Here is a 25,731-nt window from a genome sequence, read left to right as displayed (position 1 = left end):
TTTTTTTTGTCGCAAGAATATTGTATTTATTCTTCAAATAGCATCTGATGATCCTGGATAAGTCAGTGAGATAGTTGATAGATGATTATTCGAAATATTACATGAGCATTCGATGTGTGCACTTTTGGTTTTCTCTTTGTCGGCATAGCAACGGCAAAACCTTTCTTTTAAACAAGATATTGGCAATCCCATTAGATTTAAATTTCGAATTTGATATGTCCGCTATTTTAAATAATGGCAATAGTGATGGCTGTGACGGGAAAACTTCACCTCAAACGTATGAATTACAAATGCCCTCAAATGTAGATTTTAGCCAGCGAATATAGAGTTGACTTATAAATAATGCTTCAACAGCCCTTAAGTTAACCAACAAGAGTCAAAATATGTGGATTGGGCTATTAGCTAAGTATACGATATGTACAAAATAAACTTATATAACACAGCCGCTAAATCGATTATGATGTTTTTTTTATGGAGATGACGTATATGTTTAAAAATATTTAAGGATTTTTCCAAATATACAAATGGATATATTTGTAGTAGAGCAATAAAATCAAGTTCTCTTCAAATTGACTACTCATTTGTTTTAAGAAATTACGGTCTTAAAAATGGTCTTATTAAAGTATAAAAAAAAATGTGAGACAATCAAAGGTATCAATTTATTCAATATAAGGTTTGATAATAATCTGTTCAATCCTTTTCTTTCGTCTCATATAAAACCATTCCATCAACAAAATCGTTGACGCGGAGATGATTCCTGTAATAAGAAAATTATGATCAATTTATTTAAATCCCTTTATAATTTTGAATTTGTCATAATGCTATTAGACCTTACAAATGAAAATGTACCGTTACACTGATTTAAATTATACCTACTTTTAGAGCTTTAGAAGAGTCATCAAAATATTATAAGCACCGGTAAGCGGCATAGTAGCTAGTTTATAATAACGAAATAAGTTCTTTTTTGAAGTACATATTATAATTTTCCAAATGGTCTCATTGAAGATGATATAATGCTATTAACGTCTAAAAACGATATCCACCGCCTTATGGGCGCACAACTGACTCGACAAAAGCGCAATCTGAAAGTCCAATTTTCGATCACTATATCAAGCAGCTGGGCCCACATATCAGCAATAACGGGGCGAATGTTAACTTCCAAATTGTCCAAAGCGTGTTGTAAATCGGTGTACCGATTTCGTATACCTCTACAAAAAATAATCTATCGGTATGGGTATTATACGACCGTGGAAGCCAGTTTACAGACACATTCATTAAATAATTACGAACACTGCGTGCTACTTTGCATACCATTTTAGAAAACAATTTCCTTTATGATTGCCATTTAACAATACATAGGGAGCGATAAATTCAGCGAAAAAAAACACGATTTTCGAAATAGGTTAACACAATTTGAAAGCGTTATTCAGGCGTAAGTCTATTCATGTGGAAATGCCAAATCATTCTAAGCTCAAATTATAAACGGTCTAAATTAAATACGCTGATTAGCGGGTGTTTAGGTAAACATTGATATTTAGGTAACATTTGAAAAAAGAAGATAAACACAATACAATTGTTCATTAGGCAGATATTATAGTCTACATATTTACAATAATAAATACGTACCGAATTCTAGGTTTATTACCTTCTTAGAAGACGAAATCAACGAAAAAGGACAAAGCTAAAGAAAGAACACGCACACTCTAACAAGTAATTACCAAGGAATAGTACAAAGAAGGAACCCTGCATGTCACTGATGTTGACGGTGTGATTATTTACTTCCTCAACAGAAGAGGTCTTCCAGCATCGGTCGCGTTTTGGTAAATAAGCACTTAACCACTTCGAAATGAGCCCCGCTTTTTGCATACGGTTGATTCTACAATTCAAATGTTTTATTTAAATAATTAAATTTTTCTTAACCTCTTTTGAGTATTAATTCTACAGCTAACAGTTGCATAATTCAAGTTCGCGCCTTATAACCTTTTAAAAATCGCTTAAAATGCGTACTTAAGATTTTTTTATTTTTTTATTTATAAGGCGCATTAAAATAAATTCAATAGAATTGACATAAAATGACTACTTACAGAATTTTTAAATTGAGTTTAGAATATTTCTGTGTCTGAAATTCTTCAAAAAGTAGATATTTAGCTGTTTCATTTTTTTATTTTAATTGCCAAACTAACTTTAGTGACGCCTTGGTGACAGATTCTTTTTTTATGTTGAAAACAAAAATTGCGAATTCCTTTCGTCGAGACTGAATATTAGATCAGGAAATTTGGATGTTCTATATTTGGAATTAATGCAACAGTATGTAAAGCAATTTTAGGCATCTTACTCATCCCGATACATGAAACACAAAGTCAATGCATGTCATCTTTGGTATTCCGATAAAATTACATATAACATTCATGTCAGTCATATATGTTGTATACATATCGATTTAAATTTTTTTATATTGTTACTTACTCCTTATTTATTATTGGCAGATATGGACTCCCAGACGGTACAATCATCGCAACTTGCTCATCCATAAAATCTTCCGTACCTGATAAAAGTCTCCTTTTTTAACTACCCGTTTTTTAAGATGCCGGTAGAAAGCAATACATAAAACTAAATCACCTGAACTAGTATATCACTTGTGTATCAATAACAACTATTTTTTTTTTTTTTATTAAAGTACGAAAGAAACGTGATTCTCAAGTAAGTAAGCAACAGTGTGTTGCTGTGTCTTGCAGTGAAGTTTAATATTTCACGTAAATCTTTGTTAGAATTATCCTACATGTGTTTTTTAAAATCAGTAAATACAGTAAAACTTACTACTCGATATCAAATTGTCTGACTAATGCAAATTGTTTAAAGTATGTAACATTTAGTTTTTTGTTTTTGTTGTTACAATATATCACTATTGCAATTTATGATTCTAAGTATATATTTTTCTTTACATAACTGACACAAAAGATTATAAGGAGATTATGTATTAAATAATAAAAAGCGGAAATGGTAGCTTCTGATTGATGACAGAAAATGTAAAACAGTTTTATCTAGAAGCGTTTATGATAATTGTATAATCCGTTATACCTGATAAAAATATACCTAAAAATCTTTGCTCAATATATTTTAAGAAATTAAAGAAACTAAGTATCAATGAAATTCATCATAAAACATATTCAATCTTACTGAGCGTGAAATCACAAGTGTCGCTTTTGACATGCTCGGCTCTCATGAAATAACTGAGTCGCAACTTCCAGTCGATAAGTGCGTGGCGTTGTCTTCGAACACGATTGAGAATATCCAAACCTTAAAATTGATACAGCCGTAAAACAACATTTGCTCTCATTTTAAACAAATGTAAAAACACTATTATAAAATTAAAATTAGACCAATTGGATTACAACAATTATATAATTAATAATTTAACAAAACCTTCTTTGTATAAACTATATACGTGCAATTTTAATATCTTGGAAAAGTACAAAATCGAATTTTAAACTTTTAACGCCTGTTCCCACTGATACAATAAGTTTTCCAACTAAAAGTTGTATGCGAAATAAATATAATTCTCACCAGAGACCACATTGCCTTCTACAACATTAGTTCCATCCGTCAATTCCGCCCTTTTCAGCAAGTCGATGTATTTTGATTCATCAGAATTCTAATTAAAAAATTTTTATAAACAGATACATTTAATTTCCTATATTAAACAGCAATTATAATAAATATACAGAATTTTCGTACATAACAAATGTATTAAACGAATATCAGAATATTTTTCGATTTAATAAAAAACGATTCCAATATTTAAAAAGTTAATTGACAAAATAAACCGACTGCAATAGCTTATTACAGCATTAAAATAGCAGTAATTGCGGTTGATTTGCTGATATATATTGAAGAGTTCCGTTATATTGTCACCGAAACTCGCCATCAGATCTTCGCGAATTTAAATAGAACTATTTCGGATAAACCTCTTTCCAACGAATAAATAATTTTGGTAATCCATCAACATATATACAAAATGCAATACTCATAATAAAATATCCAATTTATAAACTTTATATTGTAAAGTTTATAAAATTGAAAAAAAATACAAATTATCTAATAACACGTACTTTAATGTTTGAATTTTGAGTTCTCACGCACATACATAAAAGTACTTGCACCTTTTTTTTAATTTTAGTGCTAATTATATACAAATGTAATGGTTTATGATCCAACATCATAATTACTATTCTTGAAATATTTGTTTCAATAAATAAATAAGAAATATTGTTTATTATACAACATACCTTTAATTGCATTTCCAAAAACGAACCCTTAGTTATCGACCATGTATACGTCTTGCTTTCCAGTAGCTCCGATATTGTTGTTATTGGAATTTCCAATTTAGGGAAGGTTAAAAAAGCGACCAAATTACCGGAATATGTTGTGACCACCACCAATACAACTATCCACCATGTACCGACTACAAGGCGACCACTATCTGCTCTGGGAAGATACATACCACCTAAAATAATATTATAACTAGCAATAAAAAATACCCTGTTTAAGACAACTTTGATAATCTAACAAGACTTGGATGGAGTGTATGAGAAGGAATATGAAAGAGATGGATCTGAACGATCAGATGACGAAATAAAGAGGAAAATAGAAGGAAAAGACATGCTGCGCGCACCCCGAATAGTGTTTGGCAAAGGCAGACAAATTAAGAAAAAAGAAGCTATGATTAAAAATTAACGCACGCATAATTTAATAGGTAAAATATAAGGTATATTAAAATACTTATAAAAACATATATTCTACTCCACACAACAGGATGTTTGCTAACATAAATCCTAAATTACCTTGCTGAAGCAAAGCTCCATAAATGTACCACAAGCAGTTATGAATTGTTGAAAGGCCACCTTCTCTTGTAATCTCCATTGCATCATAATATGGACTTAAACGATGAACAATGTATAATGTTGGCCCCATTAATATCACTGCAAATCCCAGGCAAAGCCATGTCTACGAGATAAATAAACATACGACATATCTATTTTAAATTTAAATACAAAAACTTAATGATGAATACAATATCACTTCGGTTAATTATTTAATAAAAAGCAAAAGTAAGTACTTGCGTATTTAAAAGAAAATTTATTAAGTAAGTATAGAGAAAGTTATTTAATCAAGTGAAAGGTATTGAAATTTATTAGAAAAATTGCAAACGTCACGCAATAATTTTTAGTCTATTCCAACCAAAACAGGATAAAGGCCAAACAAAACAATAATTGAAAACTAATTGAGACGATTTCATTGGTTGAGCTTGATGAATCTATGATTACACTATGGATTTACAAAAAAAAATTGTTTGAACGAATTCGACCAATCAGTTATCGGAATTTTGGAAGTAAAATTAAAGTGGATCTAAGTAGTTATGTATAATAGTGTTGTATTATAAATAAAGATATATTAATCAAAAACCTAGTAGTGCACGATATAACTGGCCTATAATTGCGAATCGCATTAAATACGTAAATCTAAGGTTTGTTTATCTTTATTCCCACTTTGATTGGAACAGACTATAAATATTTATATTCCCTTAGACAACAAAAAATTGACGGTTCATATTAAGGTTTTGTTGAATTTTTTTTAATATCACCAGAACTCTGGGTTTGTGTCTGATGTTATGATCGAATCGGTAAAACTTTAGTAACAATTATACTAGAAAAAAACTATTCAATAAACTTACGTCAGTAGTAAATGGTAGTAGGAACAAAACTGCCCTACTTAATTCCCTGGGACGCGCGATGATGAACGAGTAAGGCTGCGTAGTTACCGGTATTGTATAGTTTATACCTAAATTTGTTTTTTTTTTAAATATAATATTACGTATAATAATTTATAATAAACATTAAATTTCTATTTTGAACTTTGATTTATTTAAAAACATTTTTTAAAGAGAAACTAGAACTGACTGGAATTTCTTACACGTAGAAGAAATTCGAGATATTAAAATAGTAATCCAATGCAAACGTCTATAATATTATATGTTATTTATACCTGGCTTAGAGTCGGTAATAACAGTAAAAGCCGCAGCGGCAAAAGCTGCATGACCCTTCGCGATCGCTGTAAGAATCAATGTTGAACTAACGCTATACGTCATCTGAAAACAGAAAACAGCGTTGTTTACAAGATACAACATTGTAGCATGATGTAATATCTATACTAGTATTATAATTGCGAAAGTAACTCTGTCTGTCTGTCACTCTTCACTCAAGCTAATTTTGATGACATTTATTAAGAAGCAAACATGAACACCAAAGAAGATTGTAGGCTACTTTTCTATGCCTAATGCAGGCGTCCAACCCCTAGAGCGTTCTAAGGGTTAGACGTCTGCATTAGCGAAGCAGCGGGCGACAACTAGTCGTCTATAAATTTTCTCAATGAATAAGCTATCTAACGCAAGCATTTTTAAATCGGATTGGCAAATCTTGAGATAAGCGCATTCAAATATATAAACAAGCCTTTACAAAATGAGTATAGATTAAAATAAATACTTACGTCAATTGCAGCTTCGTTAGTGTCATTGGTGATGTTATGATTTAAATGTCCGGGCAAAATTATTCGAATACTGCAATTTAATATGGACGACATAAAAATAAAAGATAGATTTTAAAACAATGCGTTACGTGGTAACGTTATATTTTTATTAAAACTCACGTGAAATTTTTACTCTTAGCCAATTGATTGACGATATCGAATAACAAGCCGCTGTAACTAACGATAGAGCCAGATGCATTTAATTGCAAAATCGTCCATGGTGGATTCTAGAAATAAAAATATAACAGAATAAAAATGAAAATTAATTATCTCAAATGAACTCAATACATTTAGTATTTTACCTTAAGGTGAAACTTACATGGTAAGTAATAATAGGCAATTCCTTTCCACGAAATCCGTGCTCAACGTGAGGAAATAAAACATCTTCAAATTTAATTCCGTCTATAGGACGCCATATGCCAACCTTATATGCAAAAACAGATTTTAAATGCTGTATATTTAACGGGTATATTCTTTAAACTTGATGTGAAGATTATTTCGCGGTACAATCAAGTGCATCATTTACTCGAAACCGGTACAATTTGCAAAATTAGTTTATGTTTATTGTTACTAATCTAATCCTTAGGGTTGAAGTGCTTAAAGGCTTTAGTCGAAACAATTTTAATAAACCTTATATTCATAAACCTTCTTTTAAGCTGTCTGATAATATTTAATATTAGAAGGTAGCTATATAGACAACAATTTTCCTAATTTAAATATTTATAATGGTCTTATATTCAAAACTCACATTTATCAACTTAACATCTTCAATAACAGAAGTAGTTACATTTTCTTTGGAAATATTTTCATTTGTGCTGTCTCTGTAAGTGGTACCCCACGTATCTGCTGCTAAAGCCTGCCATGAACTACAATTACCACATCTACTCTTAGATGACAAGTGTTGCTGCAAAATTCTTAAATATTTACTTTCGATAAACTCCAAGATTAAATTATTTCCTTTTCAACGATTGCTAATGATTTACGAGATACATTTGTAACTATTTTACAAGTATATGGACATGGACTACATCAGTTATTTTACTACCAAACAGCATAAGTTAATATTGAACATGCTATAGATGGCGAGTAAGAAAGTTTAATTACAGTCATTAGGATTACGTCAACTTAAAATAATATAATATTTATTTAATATTAAATTACATTTCCGAGAAATGTTGATTATAATAAACTAATCGAATGCAAGTAACCTGCATATGTTTGAGTAATGCATCTCTTCTCTGAAGCTTACTAGGTCGTATTGCTTCCCATTCCTCGTCAGACACCTGGGCAGCTACATCGAATTCTTCCTGAATCGCTGTTTCAAGTGCTAATACGAAAGCACTTATCATTTCCTGAGCATAGCAAAGGAGGCCGTTCTGTTAACATTTTTATTTTTGGTGATAAAAATATGAATATGTATTTATATGTACAAAATATATTTGACTAAGTTTTCTGAAATCTAAAAAGTATTGTCCTAAAGTTTTATCTTTATTTTACTTGATCGAGTAACAGATTAAGTTTGGACGATTGCTTGTTAATAATTATCTCCACAATATTTTTATTTTTTTTTTATTTTTATTTTATTAGGGAAACAAACAGTACAAGTCATTCTTAAAGCTAAAGCATAAAAATTAGCACATATACCAGTAAAGTTTCCACTTATAACTAAAAACATAATAAGAGCAGAACAAAAAAAAATGTATCATTTGTCTGAATAAAGGCAATATTTTAATACCTTACATTCTTTTCCGTCGTCAGTGGCATTAAAAAAATAAGCAATATTTTCTCCCTCGTATAAATCGTTGATCAAATTTGAAATATTTCCGTTCGTATTCGTGTCGGATATGATGTAAAGCCATTGAGCTCCAGTATGTGACATTGCGAGGTCGCGAACTGTCTCTGCCATCGTGTTCATTACATCTGTCGATACTATTGCTATGAAATTCTCGCCTAAAATATTTTATATCTAGGTAATTATATTGTAAGACATTACTTTATGAGATAGCTCTTTAAACATTGTTAGCCACGATCGCTGATCTGCCTTTTTATATTAGACTACTATTAACTCCATACCTAACAGATATAATGTTGTGTTATTATTTATTTTTAAAAAACTCAACTTGGTATATGTTTTATAAAGAAACTGCATTGACACATAAAAAAAAGTAATCGTATTTTACATACTTTAACCAGAAAACTTATGTTATAATTTCTTATATACAGTACCTACCTATGTATTTGACAGGAAGTTTTGACAATACTCTGTAGACTTCTTTTCTTCTCAAATATTCATTAACTTCGTGCTTCATTTTAAATACCGTAACGGAGACAGAAGTTACATCGTCATCGTCTACCTGAGATGTCAATGCTTGAACTACACGAGATATCATGTCTCTGGCTAGAATGAAATACAACATGTACAAGTGATAATACCTTATTTCGGGCTAAATTGGCAAATCGACATAATTTATTCGAATATTTGCATTTATTTTACAAATATGGCATATATAGAAGATTTCATCATAATTATATACTTCGTATGAATAAATAATTATGTAAATTACTAAAATAATATGTTTCCGTCAACTTGTCTGTTTTTAATCAAAGATCAATAGAGTCAAAAAGAGCCATATATTTCTGTGGACCATTCTAACATTACAACTTTCTTAATTTATTTTTAACTTATTCACAATAAGCAAATATTTTGGCATATATAGGTTAGCTGTGAATTTAGTAATTTTTATTTTGTTATTTGTGCTTTTGTAGTTTGTGTAAATCCGTACGACTTTAACTATAAATATTAATATTAATCGTCCTCGCTAAGCCACGTTTTTTAAGAAGGCTGTAAATATCTGGTCAAATAAAGAACAAGCTGAAGCAAGTGAAGTCTTCTAAAACCTGGTAAAAAAATATTTTTTTCTATTAATCTTACCTAAAGTATTATCATGCAATATTACTACTGATTTCCAATTAAATGCTCTCTGAGTCCTTAAATCTAATAATAATTGAGCTAGTTCTTGACCAGGCTCTGTAAAAGTAACAGTAACAGCAGAATCCGTTGGTAGGCGTGGACAGTCAACTTCTGTCAATGCGAATAATAGAAGTTCTTCTTCTTTGTTTCTAGTATATAGTGACCAGGTTTCCTCACAAGACGCTATACTCAAAACCGCTAGAAAGCCTATAAAATAACAATTGACTATATAAAAAATTGCAATAATCCATTACATAATAAAATGAAATGATTAATAATAATTATTACTTCGTGTTACAAATGTTATCACATCACTATCACTATTTCTAAAATATGCATGGCTATTTTTAAAAACGGAAGTTCATTTTGATAACATTTGAGTACAACTTATTGGGTTTCTGTAACAAAGCGGCCCGTTGAATTTGCGGTGTACCATAGTTCATGAATAGTGCCAAGTAATCGGTCATAACACTAAAGGCTTTCATCAAAGATGAAACAGTTTGAACGCCTTTATGTTAAAATCATTTTGAAGTAGAAATCGGTGTGTACAATATTAAAATTGCAAGTGACTTACTGCCTTTATCTACGTTTACCTAAAAACTATATTTTTTTGGGTAAATATAGAAAAATGAAATTGTATTTAAAAAAGTCAATAATGCACAGTTCAATGTAGCCATAGATAAATGTGCTTCAGGAGCTATTTATTCGGGTATGTTATCACTTTTCATTTTATTAACTTGACCTGCATTATAGTTATTGATATAATAAAATAAAAAAATGCGTTTTAATAACTAAATATTAAAAAAAATAATTTAGTATAATTTATACTTTTACTCAAGGTATAAAAAAGTAGGGCTGCCGTCTCAGTTACATAGTTTCATGACTCTATCTTTTCGAATGGCCAATGATAAAAAATTTAAGACATCTGATACTATCATACCATAGCATATCATATCATAGCGTTTTTGGCGTTTTGTTTTATTTTTAAGCTTTAAGCTTATATAATATTTATTAATTTTTAAATAATATTATATCAACATAAGTTTTTTTTTTTTTGGTAAGGATGACCAGAAAATTAAAGAAACGTAACCAAGAAGTTATATATGTCTGTATTTAAGGAATGGACGGCGACGGCAATTACGGTAATATTTGTAAGACGTTGTATGAAAAGAAATCTTAGAGATATAACCCGTCATCTTATTGCTTTTACTAGATTCAAAGGATAGAAATAGCATACTACCACCATTTCAAATGGGCATGATTATTAGCAGTAGCTATATTTAATTCTGATCTACATATACTTATATTTAGTTAATTCTATTATGTTATATCCCGAAAATAAAATTTTATAACTACCTTTTTTAAGGCTAATAGCAGTCCAAGAGAAATAATGCACATTGACTCCGCCATTTTTGAGTTCAACACGCGTCAACTCTTTTATATAATCTTTCAAGTCATCAAGAATAGACTGATAATTTTCGCCCAGAAATTGACGATCCAAAACCACAGCTAGAAAATGATGTAAAGTGATTTTTTAGAGACTTTGCTTGTCTCTATCATCAAACATTTGAAAAGCAACTTTTACGAGGCTTCAGAAACATTTTAATACTGGTATAAATTTTCTTGTAAGTGTTAAGTTGATTCGAAAGAATAAATAAACATATAAAACTGAAAAAACATTAATATATTTTAACATAAAATGAAAATAAAAATGAATATTTAGTACAAATATTATTTTGTTATTTATTTTAAATTAAGCATAGAGGCAAAATTAATAAAGTTTCTATATGAGATACTTTTATTAAAATATTGATTTAAAAGTAATACCTATAGAAGCATTCGCCGTGATCAGAGATGGGAAATCCTCCCCTGAACAATTTCGAAAAATAAACAGCAATAGCACGGCGCACAGTTTCATTTTTATGGCGTACAACCACTACACAATTTTCACCTTTTATATCTGAATTTCCAGTCATAATTCACATATAAAAATGATATTTCCAATCAAAAACTTTTGTTTTATTCAAGTTTTAATTAAAACAAAGGGGGAGGTAGAACTTACGTAGCCATGTTAACATTTCATGTGGACGCAACGCAGCACGTGAATGGCACGTGTGGTTTCGTGAGTTACTTTATTAGCAGGTAATACAGGTTGTTTGAAAATCGAATATCTTTAAAAAAAATATATTTTTCAATAATTTGATTTAATTTGAAATTCAATATTTTGAATTATTAGATAAAGATAAATGTAAATATTATAAAATTATATAAAAATAAAACTTTTATCCATTATATAGAAGGTTAATTTTTCATGTGTTTTTTTTAATTATGTTTAATTAAGAATCTAAGGGAATTATTTAATTAAACTAATGGTATAAATTTACAATCATCAGTGAACTCTGATCAACTGAGTGATCAACTTTAAAACTTCCTCTTACGTCCTCCTTTACATGCATGTCATCGTTCTGATTTACAGCATGAACTTAATGTGCATGTGTTTTACAAATTTAAATTTGTAAAAAAAGTCCTTTTCTATAATTAATAAGCAAACCTCGAGCGAAATAAAAATTCGATTCTAAATTTTTAATTGAATTTTATATGCCACTTTTGGAAATCAGGTTTAAAATATATATTTTTGAAATAGAAGATTTTTTTCACTTTTTATTCCTATAAAATATTTTTAACGCTTTGTTTAAATGAGACAGCGACATTTAGTACTTTATTTTTATTTTAAATTTTAATAAGAAAGGTGCCTCTCTTATGGATATGACTTTTTCTTTAAATTTTCAGATGTTTCGGAGTATTTTTAGGATATAATATTACCATATAAGTAGCTCCGCTTCGCAATTTAACATGCTGTACATTTAGACTATTGCTAAATTAAACGTGAAAATATCAACAACGCCAATAGCCTAAGATGTTTTGTCCCTTGTGGCTGTTATACCGGCTCACACACTCTTCAAAGCGGAACATGACAATATTATGTAATGCTGTTTGGCTATAGAATATATAATAAGTGGGTGGTACCTAGTCAGACGGGCTAGCCAAAGCCTTGCCACCAAGAAAATTGACTCAAACGATAGTTTACTACGCTTTTTCTACTCTTGTCGACGATATTTTATAAAAAATAGAATAATCTAGAAATGTAAATTAATTTCACGCATTAATTTAAGTCAAAAATATCATGAGAACAATATTAAGATCATTGTCATGTGACATTAGTTTGACTATGACTATTACATTAAAGAAGTATTATTCTATAAAAACATTATTTTAAAATAAAATGAATATGATGATAATTACAAATGCAATGTAATAATATATTTCAGTTTCTGTGTTTTGTTTTTATTTCTTAACTAGCGACCCGTCCCGGCTTCGCACAGGAGCAATGCGGATACTTAATATATCATATAGAATGTCTTACAACGTTCACAGCTTTTTTGTCATTAGACAATACAAACTACAATGTCCCTGCGTTTTCAATCTGTAATATCTTCGAAAATAATTATTTAAATTACATGCTGTTAAGGGCCATATCGATCTTTATTAAATTTACAATGTATTTTAGGTACTTAATTGGATAAGGATTAATGCTGTATTATTAAAATCGCTTCGAAAATAAGCCATTATTTCTCGTAAAAAGTAAAGGATAAAAAATGGTTATTGTAGGTTATGCCTAAGAGATAGACATATACCATAGCAGACTTTCTTGAAGATCTTTTTAAAGGTATACAATACTCTATTACATTATTTTTATCTATCTCCTAGTTTAGCCAACGTTTGCAATGTAAGCGCAAAAAATATTTATTTACGACATCACTTTAGAAACGTCTAAAAAGATCAATATTTCTCCACTATATTGTGCATTTATTATACATATAAACCTTCCTCTTGAATCAATCTATTTATTAAAAAAAACCGTATCAAAATCCGTTGTGTAATTTTAAAGATGCATACATATGTATACATACAGACGGCGGTAAGCGACTTTGTTTTATACTATGTAATGATGATGATAATGATGATATCATACATATATATTGTTACTTAATAAATTAAGATCACCCTAGTATATTGGAATCGTAGAAGAAACTCGTGAAAGGTCATACCGATGTATAAAATATTCAAAATGAGAATTACTAAACATTTCTCGTATTTTGTACACGGCTCAATTTTCTCATCATGAAGCAAATTACATTTTATTGAAAACTTAATTATAGTTGAGGTAATTTTGTTTAATATTTAAAATAGTAATTTGTAAAACAAAATGTTTACAAGAAAATTTAAGGTACTATACGTAAACACATTGCCCAGAAGCCGTTTCCAATAAATTACTATTCGTATGATAAGTCTCATGTACCAAAATAAAAAAAATTGGTCCTCTGAATGTAACAGCGCCACAAGATTTAACCAAAAATAAATAAATAGAGGTATACAAAATCCAAAAGTAACAAATATAGTTTTTTTGTTAAAACAATAAGCATTTCGAACACGTTATGGCTTTCCTTAATCAGTCTCTGTTCTTCTTTTTTAGTGTTAAATATTTATATTGTTCATATACCTTGTTAAATAAATAAATCTTATTGTGGTAGCATTACCTCTGCTCCGCCGATCAGCATTCCAAATTCGTTACGACTTTTGTTAAATAACTAACTGTGTTCTGATCTAATACTATGAAATTCACAATACGAATCTCTATATTTTACTACTTAATTAGATACAATTTTTTTTTATTTAGTCCTAACATATTGTGAACGTTTTTGTAAATGAATATTTTAAAGATACCTTCACACAAAACGTATATAGCCGTTTTTTTTCAGTCAGTGCGTTTTCTTCTTGTACCTAGTAAATTCTACACTTTAGTATATTCTACACATTTTATTCCAATAAAAGCTTTTTATTTGTTTTATTTTTTCTTTTCTTTAATAATTGTACAAAATGTTTTCTATAAGACAAATAGAAGCGAAAATAACCCTGTTAATTTATGCGACTTACAAACAGCCTATCGTAGAAAAAAGCTCACGTCACCCTTCTAATACAGCACCATTATTACTCACTTAGAGAGCTACTGAATACCATAACGCATCAGTTACATTGGTACTATTTCCGTAGGATTTGCGACAAAAGAATATTATGTACATTAGTTTTGTTATTGAATACCAATAGTATCGACGCTGGTTTGACAATGCAGATTCTCCGTAAAGAGTTTATCTGTAAAACTGGCATAATATAAGGGACACCTTATTACATAAGACAACATCAGTTGTGAATCGTGCAATAGAAAATTTGCAAATCAGAAAATGTTCTTCCATATCAATGATATCTTTTTTTTGATTATGTCAATATATTTCTGAGTGAGGATTTAAATGTAATATGTGTTGCGGTCGGGGGCAAGGTAAGTGTTTTATCACTTTTAGTTCTTGTGTAATTCAATAAAAATTAACTATTGCTTATAGACAAACAATAACAATAATTTTATTTTAAATTTATTATGGTTTTTTAATATACAGGGTAGTAGGTATTTTTACACACGAGAGCCCACTCATCAGATATTCTACTGCCAAACAGTAATATTTAGTATTATTGTGTTCCGGTTTAAAGGTGCCGGAGCCAGTAACTGCAGACGTAAAGAACATTATATTTTAGGTCCCAAGGTAGGCGTATTGGTGTAATGTAAGGAATGGTTAATATTTTTACAGCGCCAATGTCTATGGGCAGTGGAGACCACTTACCATCAGGTGCCCCATTTTCCCGTCCAACAATTACATAAAAAAATAACTTGTAAAAACTTTGTGACAGTTCTGCTTAAGGCTGTATTTTTGACGTGCACCATCTTTAATTTTGGTCAGTTACTTGCAAAAATCTGTAACGAATTATGAAACTGTTATAACTTTTGGAAGTAAAAAACCAACCGTTATTATTTTAATACTATTATTATTTATAGGATAAAAGCCATTACTATGATGCACCGCATGCAATATGTAACGTTCAAAAGAGCATCGACAGCAAGGCTACAGCTGACAGTAACAGTACAAGGCCACAGTTAGAGGGACTACGCATGCGCTTGATTACCGTATGTACATATGTGCGCTGGATTTTAGTCGTAATTCGGATCGAGACTTCAGGCCCGTATTTGTGGAGAACAAGTTTGACCCGTCTTTATCAAGCACACCATACAAACAACCCGGGCGCCGTTCGGGGGCCGATTCAGCGATAGTCAATCGGAATTAGACCAATGAAGAATTTTTGAAAGAGGAGAGATCGCTACTCGCTCGTAGCCTTAAAGATAAAAGCGTGACCGGGACACAATATTTTTTAATATAGTTACTTATTTCTATTTAAACAGATTTTTATTCCTAGTGACGTATTCAAACATATGTTATAAATAGCAAAGACGACGTCGTAAATAAAAATGAAGAAAATGATTATAAAATAAATATGACTTCAATTTTTATTATATCATGGTTACATCATTTTTGTGTACAATTCTTAGTTTCAATTCTTAGTTTAATGGCTTTTAGTTGTGCCACAGGGCACAGATTATTTCGCCAATGTCACGTAGGATGGAGAAATTTTTGTGTATATCTATTAATTTGACAATTGACATTGACATTTTGTGAATTGGTTCACAGTTGGAAGTGTTTACAAAAATAATGTGATGTCAAATTAAGACTACGCTAAGGCTTACATATTTTTATTTTCAAGACGTGCATAATGCAAATGCAGTACAAAAAGTGTTTTGTGACAGTTGGGACAACACGCTTCGATCTCCTATGTGAATTCATCCAATCATCTCCCGTACTTCTCGTTTTAAGAAAAATGGGATGCGAGAATATTACGGTCCAAATAGGAAATAGTGACGTTGAACCGGGTGATTTTGAGAAAGACGGTATAAAATTACATCTTTACAGATTTAAAAACTCACTAAAAGCCGATATGTCAAACGCTGATTTAATAATAAGTCACGCTGGAGCAGGAAGCTGCTTAGAAGCTTTGGACTTAAATAAACCCTTATTAGTCGTTGTAAATGAAGAATTAATGAACAATCATCAATTAGAACTGGCAGATCAACTGCATGTTGATAAACATCTCTACTACTGCACATGTGACACTTTAGCATCCACACTTGAGACTGTGGACTTCAGCTGGTTGTCACCAATGTCTAAACCAAACCCTTATGCTTTTGTGCAATATATAGATAGTGTTTTTAAGGTTAAGGATAATTCATAATTTAGAGGAAGTTTATTTTAAAATAAGTATCTGAAGTTATAACAATTTAATAAGAAATATTCATCCAAATAGATATTTATTTCAGTTGAATACAATTTCTATATAAACATTAAAATCTATACACATTAACTTGTAGTACTTTTAAAAATCAATATTTTAGAGAAAAATAGAAGCTGGCTTTCTAAAAATTGTTTATTTTTAATCATATTATTAGTATGAAGAAAAATAAAATTGTATTAATAAGTCTTAATTTTATTTCAGACAAATTTTATCATTTCAATGATATGCAACACTGCAATATTTCTTATCTTTGTCATTCCTAGAATACATTGTGAATTATAATATATATATTTATATTTTTTGACAAATATGTAATAAATCTAATTAGATTTCCATTTTAGTATCTTACTCATCCAATTAATAATTTTATTTTTATCCATTATATATTGTTGTTTTATAGTAACCTACAATAATCATTAAGTATACTATATTATGTTAAGTCTTCAAAAAACTATTTTATTTAATTTACTGTTTGAATAACTTATTTCAATAGATTTTTTTCAAGTTCTAAGTTTTACATATAAGCAAGTTTTACAAAAGTAATAAAAAACAGATTGTTCTTTAGAAATACATTTTATTAAAAATGCATATCACAACATACTTGTTACTGTAAAATGAAAATATAAATTGAAATAATATTTTAGGATGAAGGTGTCAATGCTTTTCAAATATAAATAGAATATTTATTATGACTATGGACATTGTGATTTAAACTAATTTCTTAGCCTCGAAGAAGCTCTTAAGATGTCTCATTTGCCAGTAACCTATTCCTATGAGGACTCCGGTTTGAAGCAAACTCCACCATAACACTCTCTGATTGGTACTTTCTGATGTCTGTCTGAATCTTTCCTCACGGTGCTGAAACAAACAAGGAATGTAAAAAATACATTTCAATGTTCTCTCTTTCTCTCTCTAGAGAAATACTTCGATTTCATTTCATTTTATAAAATAAAATATTAATAAAATTATTTTATAAATGAATACTTAAAGAATATTTTATTTCTTTATTAATTTAGCTTGCCATACACATATTGGCCAATAACTGTATAGCTACTACTTATATCATTATTATCCACAAAAACATCACAAAATGTGTCATGGTTAAAACCTCTTTTCAGTAACTGATTTATCACCATGTTTTTTGTATAGAGACAAGAAGAGGTCATTTTTTTTCTAGTTTGAAATAAAATTATAATATATATATTTACTCTCTGATAACTTTGCTCCTTAGTGATCTGATGAACTTGATCAAGCAACTGTCTTATCCTCAATTGCAATTCTGTCAACTTGTCCTTTTGTGCTACATTTGCATAGTCCACTGCATGTTCACCAACTTGAATGTCTAAATGCACCTGAAGTCACAAATAATAAATAAAGTAAGTCTATAAATGTCTCACTTCTGGGAGAAAGCCTTCTCTCTTTATTTCACTATACTTCTTTTATACAGTTTAGGTGAGTTATATAAATTAACACAATGGAAAAGTAAACAAAAGTTTTGAAGTAAAATAATGTAAATACTATTCAGCTTTTTGAATAATGATTGAAACCTATTCAGACAAACTAAGCACAAGAGAAAAATATAAACAATTTATTTAAATTCTTTATTACACAAGATTTGTTAAAAGGCTGGCCATGCTATACTTTTGTTTGAACAAGTGTTGATATATTTAATCAATGAGATACATAAAAAAAATTTTTAATGGAATTAACAAGAAAGTTAGGGATAATTATTTTGGGAAATATTTGTAAATATTACAATCTTCACTAGGTCATTCCATAGATAACCTGTCTAGCCAATATCTAAACATTATTTCCAATAAATACTTACTCTTAGCTGTGATCCACTGAACCAAGATGTACTGTTTGAATACATGCATATGACATGTTCACCGGGTGTTGCAGAAGTAAATGATATCATTCCTTCAGAGGAATACACTCGAGAAAGCACTATACGATCGTTGGGGTCGCGGACTTCAACGTGCATGCCAATCCCAGGAGACGATGGCATAAAACCTCCTGATCGAGGATCATACAACTCTACCTTATAATTTACTGTAAAATAAAACACAACATCAAGTTAAATTTGTCGTCTATTGAAAATTATGTTTTAACGGCTGAAAGAGAATAAGAAAAAAGTGTACCAATTACAGTTGTGTCGTCAGGTATTTCCTCGATAAAACATTTTCTCTCCCCTTCTGCTATATGAAAATATAAAGCTGTTGTAACATCTAATACTAATAAAAAGGACACTAATGACGCAAAATTAAACAGAATCATGTTTTCTTCTAACAATACAGTCGGCGAAGATGGGAAGCAATACGAAATGACATGACACACGTCATCTGAAAGTTTTTTTTTTCATATCGAGACAATCGTTGCGTTCATAAATAAAAACAAATAAATTCTTGCAACACTTTTCTATATATTTTTTCTTTTTATTAATATATACTTTGATAAGCTAACTAAAATAACCACGATTACATATACAAAACATAGGAAGATATACAAATAGCTTTTATTGATTTTACATCAGCGGTCCGGTAGGCAAAACTACTTAACAAATACGTGACAAATTAAAATAAAAGGCTTACTAGGGGCGTTACAAGCAAATCATATTTGCTCATGGCAAATAATTTGCTCATATAAGCCTCTAAATCCCTGCCAGACTCGCTAGTCTCCACCAAGACAGAGGTTGTAAATAATTACTGGGCAGGCTACCATAGTGGGCGACTATATTGCGAAGCTCGATGAGGCTGGTCCATTATCTAGCTGTACTTGAAGTAGAGTTAGGTCATATTAACTGGAATATTGATCAACAACACCTCGAAGGCCCAATGTTCCAATTTCACATTGCCGATTTACCGTTGACATCGTCATCGTTGTAGAGTCGCTGGAAGATCTTACTGCTATCTCACTTCTGCGTAGTCTGAGAGAACCTTTTCGACTTTGATTGCTAAGCGAACCTCTTTTATAAAAGAAAAAGTTACAAAATTGAAGGCGAATCGTTCGTGACTCATACGACTTTTTATTTAAAGTCAAAAACCGTCATCTGTAACGCTCTACCTACACATTTTATACAACTATGTTAAAGTCTATATACTACTAATAAGGATGAGGATTAAATTAAAGACAATGGTGTATATGTAGGTTTAAAAATGTACTATTTATTTGAAATAGCTTTTTTAGGGAATACGACGTTTCATTAAAACATCGTTCATAACGACTGACAATTTAAAACATCTAGCAACCCTGACATAATACATAGTATATATTATATATGACATTGATGACGTTACGATGACATAGAATACAGTATGTGTAGCTACAAATTGCATTTTATTATAAAAATAAATCATAACATGAATTTTCGGCTTTTATTAGATATTATTGAATTTTAAAAGACTAAAAAACATTATTAATTATTTACTCTTTTCTTTCTTGTAAATATTCTTACTAAGGTTATATTCCAGTTATTTCTTAAAGTACATAACGATGGATCCATTTATTATTGCTGCTATTATTAGCGCTCTCGTAATAATAGCTTTATCAATTGCGTTTTTACGTGTTTCTCAAGTTAAGCAACAACGTAAGTAATAAACTGCTTTTTAAACAGATATATTACTAATAAAACATTGAAAGATACTTAATAAAAACACTTATCAATGCAGCTGGAGCAAGACCTAGAGCTGTGGCACAAAGAGATGGGGGTCCAGGCAGAGTACAAGCTGTTAGAAATCAGAGAGCACGGATGAGAGCTAACGGTATGCAATATTATTCTATAATTCAAATGCTTAAATATAACATTTGTTATTGTATGTTTATATTATAGAATTTTATTTTTCCAATCCTTTTTTTAAATAGCTGCTAGGCACCAAGCTGCTTTAATTGAAGAAGAACCTGCAATTGCTGAGGAGGTAGAGGAAGAAGGTATCCCAGAAGCACCAAAATTGGATTTGGATGACAAAATGGGAGCCAAGGTATTTTATAATGTCATATTAATTGTTGAATAATATCTTTAAAAATTCTTTATCTTATAATTTCTGGTTCTGTCGTCAGAAACGTGCAAAATTAGAAGCTAAAATGGAGAAAAAGAAAGCAAGAGAAGTGGAGGGGCAAATGCGTGAAATGAAAAAGAAACGTGATGAAGAGATGGAAGAAGAGAGAAAAAAAGCTGAAGAAAAACGTGAGGTAGGAAAATTAATATAATAAATAATTTCTTTTTCATAAAGAGAAATAAACAATTATTTATTACTTATAATCTGGGTACTTATTAATTCCTTGTTATATTTCCATACATAGGAAGAAGAACGCAAAGCTGAAGAAGCAATACGAAAAGCAGAAGAAGAACGGAAGAAACGTGAACAAGAAGAGTATGAAGCATTGAAATCAGCATTTACTGTTGAAGGAGAAGGTTACGATGAGAACCAAGAACAAGATCAAGAAAACATGCTAAAGCAATTCATAGATTATATCAAGGTATTATAACACCTCTTTCAATAATTGAAACACTACTGTTTATTTTCATTTAATGAATCCCTAATTAAACATTATAAATTATGTTATAGGCACAAAAAGTTGTTTTATTGGAAGATCTTGCTGGCAACTTCAAAATTAAAACACAAGCTGCTATTGATCGAATTACTGATCTACAAACTAGTGGAGAACTAACTGGTGTTATTGATGACAGAGGAAAATTCATATATATATCACAGAAGGAGCTTGAAGATGTTGCTAAGTTTATAAAACAAAGAGGAAGGGTTTCCATAGCTGATTTAGCAGAAAGCAGCAATGATTTAATTAATTTAAGCCCTGTATCCATAGCATAAGTACGGTTATGTTAAGTATCCACAAATGGTTTTGTAATAATTGTAAATTTTAATTGTAAAGAGTAATAAAAGATATTTTGTTTATGATGAAATATTTATTGTAATGGGAAATTATTCATCCAATTCATAACCAAGTATATCTTTACCCTTTTCTACTAAAAACAAAGAAGATTCTTTAATTCTGTCTAGTACTTCCAAAAGTTTACTTTTTGTAAATACTTGGTAAAGACCACGGTTTTCACAGGCAATTAAATTGCTCATTTTAAGAGCTTCTTTGTGATTATCTATATCATCACTACTCTGCAATATTTTAAAAATTAGTAGTGCAACCTCTGGTAGACAAAGACGTCTTAAAGTATCTAGTTGTTTGTTTCTCTCATCCTTTTCTTCATTGGTAAATTTGTGAGAGGCAATTGAGTCATTTTCATCTTGTAGCCATCCTCCAGGGAATAACAGAATATTATAAAGTAGTTGCTTTGTTTGCCGAGATTGATGAAGTATAGCATTCTGCCATCGAGCTTTTTGTTGTTCAATTTGAGCACATCTTTGCTCGTGATGAACCTTATCAGAGAATGATGCATCTGGGGCTAATAGCTCTATATCTTTAGGTTGGCCACTTATAAAATGTCTGTACCAAGTAGCAAAGGCTTCTATTGCTTCTAAGTATGATTTTAAACAAAGATGTTCTCTTAGTTCTGAAGAGTTTTTGGGTACCTTGTTTGTAAAATCATCAAACATCTTACTGACACTGTTCACACATAGTAATGCAGCATTAGTATTACCAATAAAAATAAATGTTCGAACCATAGCATTGCTAAGCCATAGACCTTCTTCTATTTGGTTTGACATAAATGACAGCCATTCAAGTGATGATATCACTTTAGTTACCAAAGTCTTATCTTTCTCCACTGCTGTTGTTTGAGTGAATGTTAGATCTATGTTCCCATAGCCCTGTTGTATGTCAGTAATTGCTTTCCTTATTGCAACTCTGGCAGAAGCTGCAACATCAATACCTGCTCTTGTTCCTGCTCTAACAATTTCAAGCCTATTTTCACTTTTCTGTACTCGGTCCATTAATTCTGCATACAAAGCTATTTGCCTCTCCGTAGGTACAGTTGAGGTATAGTAGGCTATTAGTTCTGGACATATACTTGTACCTTCAACTAAGCCTTCAATAATCTGAATTACGTATTTCTCCAAAATTTTGTCACCAATGTCATGTTGAGGATCTTTGCCCATCTGCCTTAAAACAAGAATAAGGTGAGCCAAAAACCTCACAAATCTTTCTTCAACACTATCAAGCCACTCCAGAGAATCTTGCATTATAGCTCTTATGTGACCAAGCATTAGATTACGCTGACACATCTGATAATTTGATTCTCTTTTTCCATCCATCAATGATTTAACAGAATTAAAAATTTGTTGTAAAGATAATTCATCTATTTGGAGCTCACTCTGTAATAAATCTAATACATCAGAGGGTGTAGTATTTGCTTCAGCTGTTGCATGATGTTCATGTAAGAATTTATCAACTCTAGCTTCTATTTGAACTCTTAAATGAGCCCAAAGCAAGTCTTCCCAATTTCCTTGACACGCTGGAAGGGCACTTGGCAAGTGGCCACATAAGATTCCAATTGTAGCTCTGAAATGGGTATTTTCACTGACATTATTAGCTATACCTAAAGAACACCATTTCCATAAATCTCTTGAAGAGTTTCCTGTAACTTCTAAAGTACCATTAACATCACCAGGTTCATAATGGAGCAACTTCCAGCCTTGTAGAACAGCCCCACGCCATGCTTGACCAGCACTGATACATAGCGACACTGCTTCTTGAAATTTTCCACATCGAACTTCAGTAAAAATCCTTTTGCACAAATCATCATCATCTTTTTTATCATCTGAGTGTATTGTTTTATTTTGACGTCTTGGAGCATCAGGATCCATACATGTGATCATAGAATTATTTTTTTCTTTGTTAAACAAACTTGATCCTATCAGTAGTTGATGAAGTGTATTACCCCAATGTATGTTGTTAGCTATTACTGGAGCAGCTGTTTGTGTTGCTCCTTCTTGATATGTTGCTGTCACTTCAAGCCAATTAACTAATACTTGCAACAGACGAAGTTCAGATTCGGTTTCAAAATAAGCATTTACCAGGCTTTGTTGAGATAAAGTTGGTTCAAGAATTTGACTGTCTAAAGTTTTAGGGTGTTCGGAAATTGAATCGGCAAAAAGGCTAAAGATGAGTTTCCACGTGTTTGCTTCTTCTGCAAGCCAATAATTTTGAGCATTATATCGGTTCCAAGGTTCTACTAGCTCAAGTGAATCACAACAAGCTTGAGCTAACCTCGCAATTGTGTCTAAAATGGTACTCGGCCGGCTGGATTGTATTATTTCAAAAAAGGCCTCACTTAGGCCGTCTCCTGCATTGCCGGTATTTATTAAAACTGAAGATTCGTCTAAAACTTGTCTCAAACTAGTATCGTTAAGAGTTTTAAAAGTAGTTGTCTCGTTAAGTATTGCCGATATATTTAGTGATTCATCTTTGCCTAATAAATATCTGCTTCTTTTGCTTTGACCATGGGATTGGTGTGTAGAATGCAATTGAAAGCTATTATCGTAACTCATTGCTATATTTAATAGATGTTGCACTTGAAATTATATCGGTTATATCGGTAACGTTTTTCTCAAAGCAAAACTCAAAACTATTATCTTTTGACAGACAATATTATTAAGCGATGGCACAGAAAAAAAGAAAAAGATAAACAGATAACGTCCAACGAATCGATTTAATAAAATATTATTTAAAAATAATAGTACTCTATTGGTATAATTAAGTATTATTTACTTAAAAATATTTTACGATTAATAATTTATATAATAGTAGTCAAATTTAAAATGTATAACTGAAATGTGTAGTTACTAACTTAACATTTCAACATCCACTTTACTTTTGAAAGCAATACTTCAGAAGCGGGTTCTACTTTAAAGATAAATTTACAAATAAATTAAAATTTATAATATTCATATAAAAACAGTGCAAAATAGAAACATTTCTAAATAGAAAAAAAATAACGTTTCTCAAATATATTTTTTATGTAATTGATTGTTATAGTTTTAAACTAAACTTATTTTCCAATTGACATTAATAGAAATGTATAGAAAAAAATCACCAATTTTGTAATCGAATGTACATAGCCAAATTTAGAATAGTATTGACAAATTTATAATAACTCTTATTTATATATTATCTTCGCGTGTTCATTAAGGTAAGTTCAACATCTTTATTTTCATGATAATAAAGTTAAAAAATATATTAAAACAATACAACGGTATACAGTAGAAGTTAAATGAATACTTTATATAATATATATAATAAAAAACCAACTCGTCAAAAATTAATATTAATAATTGCTTAAAAAAATAAATAAAGCAAAAAATCATTTTAAACATTATCAAATATAAAACTTGTTTCTCTAGATTTGTATCTAGATCAAATATAAATCCCTTATCAATCAAAGTAAAGAATATTAACTTGAAATTAAAATTTGTCCTTAATTATAATAGAATGTAGAGTCATTTACTCATCATCATCCTTATACTAATACTGCAATATTAAAATTAGATTTAAGACATAAGTAATCAGTAATTTATGTTTATTTCAATTAATATATTATTAATATACAATATTTAATTTATGTTTATTTATTTCGAAGTTGATTGAGACTATGATTTATTTCAAAATAATATTTATGTTAGACAAGGTTGTAAATACTCCAAAGGTTAAATGATTACATTCTTACATTATTTATCATTTATTTATAAATATATATTGTGAAATATTTTAGTACACCAAAAATATTCTTTGGACTTTTATTTCCTACGAGATTATAAAAAATAATGTTATAACTAATATCTATAGCCTAGCAAAATATGTCTATATGATGGAAACTAGATAAAAATAAGGCCAAATTTTCATTTGCTAAAAATGTTCTTTTAATTACATTTCAATAAAGTTACTCGTAACAACAATTCATATTCTATTTAAATGATTTCAAT

At 30.1% G+C, this 25,731-nt stretch overlaps 5 protein-coding genes across 5 annotated transcripts; 2 read left to right on the top strand and 3 right to left on the bottom strand.

Annotated features, from left to right (window-relative positions):
• Positions 1–646: 646 nt before the first annotated feature.
• Ir93a (Ionotropic receptor 93a) lies at positions 647–11,497 on the bottom strand. The gene is made up of 19 exons (XM_026640445.2): positions 11,381–11,497; positions 10,910–11,062; positions 9,515–9,760; positions 8,813–8,980; positions 8,318–8,532; positions 7,791–7,958; positions 7,331–7,486; positions 6,902–7,006; positions 6,703–6,809; positions 6,544–6,613; positions 6,043–6,145; positions 5,732–5,838; positions 4,842–5,004; positions 4,287–4,504; positions 3,565–3,652; positions 3,178–3,297; positions 2,467–2,545; positions 1,719–1,876; positions 647–757 (listed from the first exon to the last, which is right to left on the bottom strand). Exons 1-19 carry the CDS (start codon positions 11,469–11,471, stop codon positions 660–662), a joined length of 2,613 nt encoding a protein of 870 aa, XP_026496230.2. The 5' UTR covers positions 11,472–11,497; the 3' UTR covers positions 647–659.
• A 4,715-nt stretch (positions 11,498–16,212) lies between these two features.
• On the top strand, positions 16,213–16,890 carry LOC113400796 (UDP-N-acetylglucosamine transferase subunit ALG13 homolog). The gene has a single exon (XM_026640460.2). It carries the CDS (start codon positions 16,268–16,270, stop codon positions 16,781–16,783), a length of 516 nt encoding a protein of 171 aa, XP_026496245.1. The 5' UTR covers positions 16,213–16,267; the 3' UTR covers positions 16,784–16,890.
• A 507-nt stretch (positions 16,891–17,397) lies between these two features.
• Eca (eclair) lies at positions 17,398–19,195 on the bottom strand. Its single transcript, XM_026640459.2, has 4 exons — positions 18,985–19,195; positions 18,672–18,895; positions 18,052–18,195; positions 17,398–17,701 (listed from the first exon to the last, which is right to left on the bottom strand). The coding sequence occupies exons 1-4, from the start codon at positions 19,118–19,120 to the stop codon at positions 17,552–17,554; spliced, it is 654 nt and encodes a 217-aa protein (XP_026496244.1). The 5' UTR covers positions 19,121–19,195; the 3' UTR covers positions 17,398–17,551.
• Positions 19,196–20,146: 951 nt separating this feature from the next.
• Positions 20,147–21,754, top strand: LOC113400794 (DDRGK domain-containing protein 1). Its single transcript, XM_064216171.1, has 6 exons — positions 20,147–20,429; positions 20,512–20,604; positions 20,705–20,820; positions 20,900–21,031; positions 21,143–21,319; positions 21,409–21,754. The coding sequence occupies exons 1-6, from the start codon at positions 20,336–20,338 to the stop codon at positions 21,667–21,669; spliced, it is 873 nt and encodes a 290-aa protein (XP_064072241.1). The 5' UTR covers positions 20,147–20,335; the 3' UTR covers positions 21,670–21,754.
• LOC113400789 (nuclear pore complex protein Nup107) lies at positions 21,745–24,376 on the bottom strand. The gene has a single exon (XM_026640447.2). The coding sequence runs from the start codon at positions 24,298–24,300 to the stop codon at positions 21,781–21,783; it is 2,520 nt and encodes an 839-aa protein (XP_026496232.2). The 5' UTR covers positions 24,301–24,376; the 3' UTR covers positions 21,745–21,780.
• Positions 24,377–25,731: the final 1,355 nt, after the last annotated feature.

This window comes from Vanessa tameamea, chromosome 11, assembly GCF_037043105.1.
Source record: "Vanessa tameamea isolate UH-Manoa-2023 chromosome 11, ilVanTame1 primary haplotype, whole genome shotgun sequence".
Lineage (NCBI taxonomy): Eukaryota > Metazoa > Arthropoda > Insecta > Lepidoptera > Nymphalidae > Vanessa > Vanessa tameamea.
Note: the sequence above shows the minus strand (reverse complement) of the source record. Positions and strands in the feature narration are given on the sequence as shown.

What these genes read in the sequence shown, in the direction of transcription:
- Eca (XM_026640459.2), bottom strand. Translation starts at nt 19,120, where the DNA reads ATGATTCTGTTTAATTTTGCGTCATTAGTGTCCTTTTTATTAGTATTA. An exon ending in TCAGTGGATCACAGCTAAGA is followed by an intron (nt 18,196 to 18,671) that starts GTAAGTATTTAT and finishes TTGTGACTTCAG; the next exon opens with GTGCATTTAGACATTCAAGT. An exon ending in AGGAGCAAAGTTATCAGAGA is followed by an intron (nt 17,702 to 18,051) that starts GTAAATATATAT and finishes TGTTTGTTTCAG; the next exon opens with CACCGTGAGGAAAGATTCAG.
- Ir93a (XM_026640445.2), bottom strand. Translation starts at nt 11,471, where the DNA reads ATGAAACTGTGCGCCGTGCTATTGCTGTTTATTTTTCGAAATTGTTCA. An exon ending in ACTTCCTGTCAAATACATAG is followed by an intron (nt 8,533 to 8,812) that starts GTAGGTACTGTA and finishes AAAATATTTTAG; the next exon opens with GCGAGAATTTCATAGCAATA. An exon ending in CTGCCAATAATAAATAAGGA is followed by an intron (nt 1,877 to 2,466) that starts GTAAGTAACAAT and finishes TTTGAATTGTAG; the next exon opens with AATCAACCGTATGCAAAAAG.
- LOC113400794 (XM_064216171.1), top strand. Translation starts at nt 20,336, where the DNA reads ATGGATCCATTTATTATTGCTGCTATTATTAGCGCTCTCGTAATAATA. An exon ending in AGCACGGATGAGAGCTAACG is followed by an intron (nt 20,605 to 20,704) that starts GTATGCAATATT and finishes TTTTTTAAATAG; the next exon opens with CTGCTAGGCACCAAGCTGCT. An exon ending in AAGCTGAAGAAAAACGTGAG is followed by an intron (nt 21,032 to 21,142) that starts GTAGGAAAATTA and finishes TTCCATACATAG; the next exon opens with GAAGAAGAACGCAAAGCTGA.
- LOC113400796 (XM_026640460.2), top strand. Translation starts at nt 16,268, where the DNA reads ATGCAAATGCAGTACAAAAAGTGTTTTGTGACAGTTGGGACAACACGC.
- LOC113400789 (XM_026640447.2), bottom strand. Translation starts at nt 24,300, where the DNA reads ATGAGTTACGATAATAGCTTTCAATTGCATTCTACACACCAATCCCAT.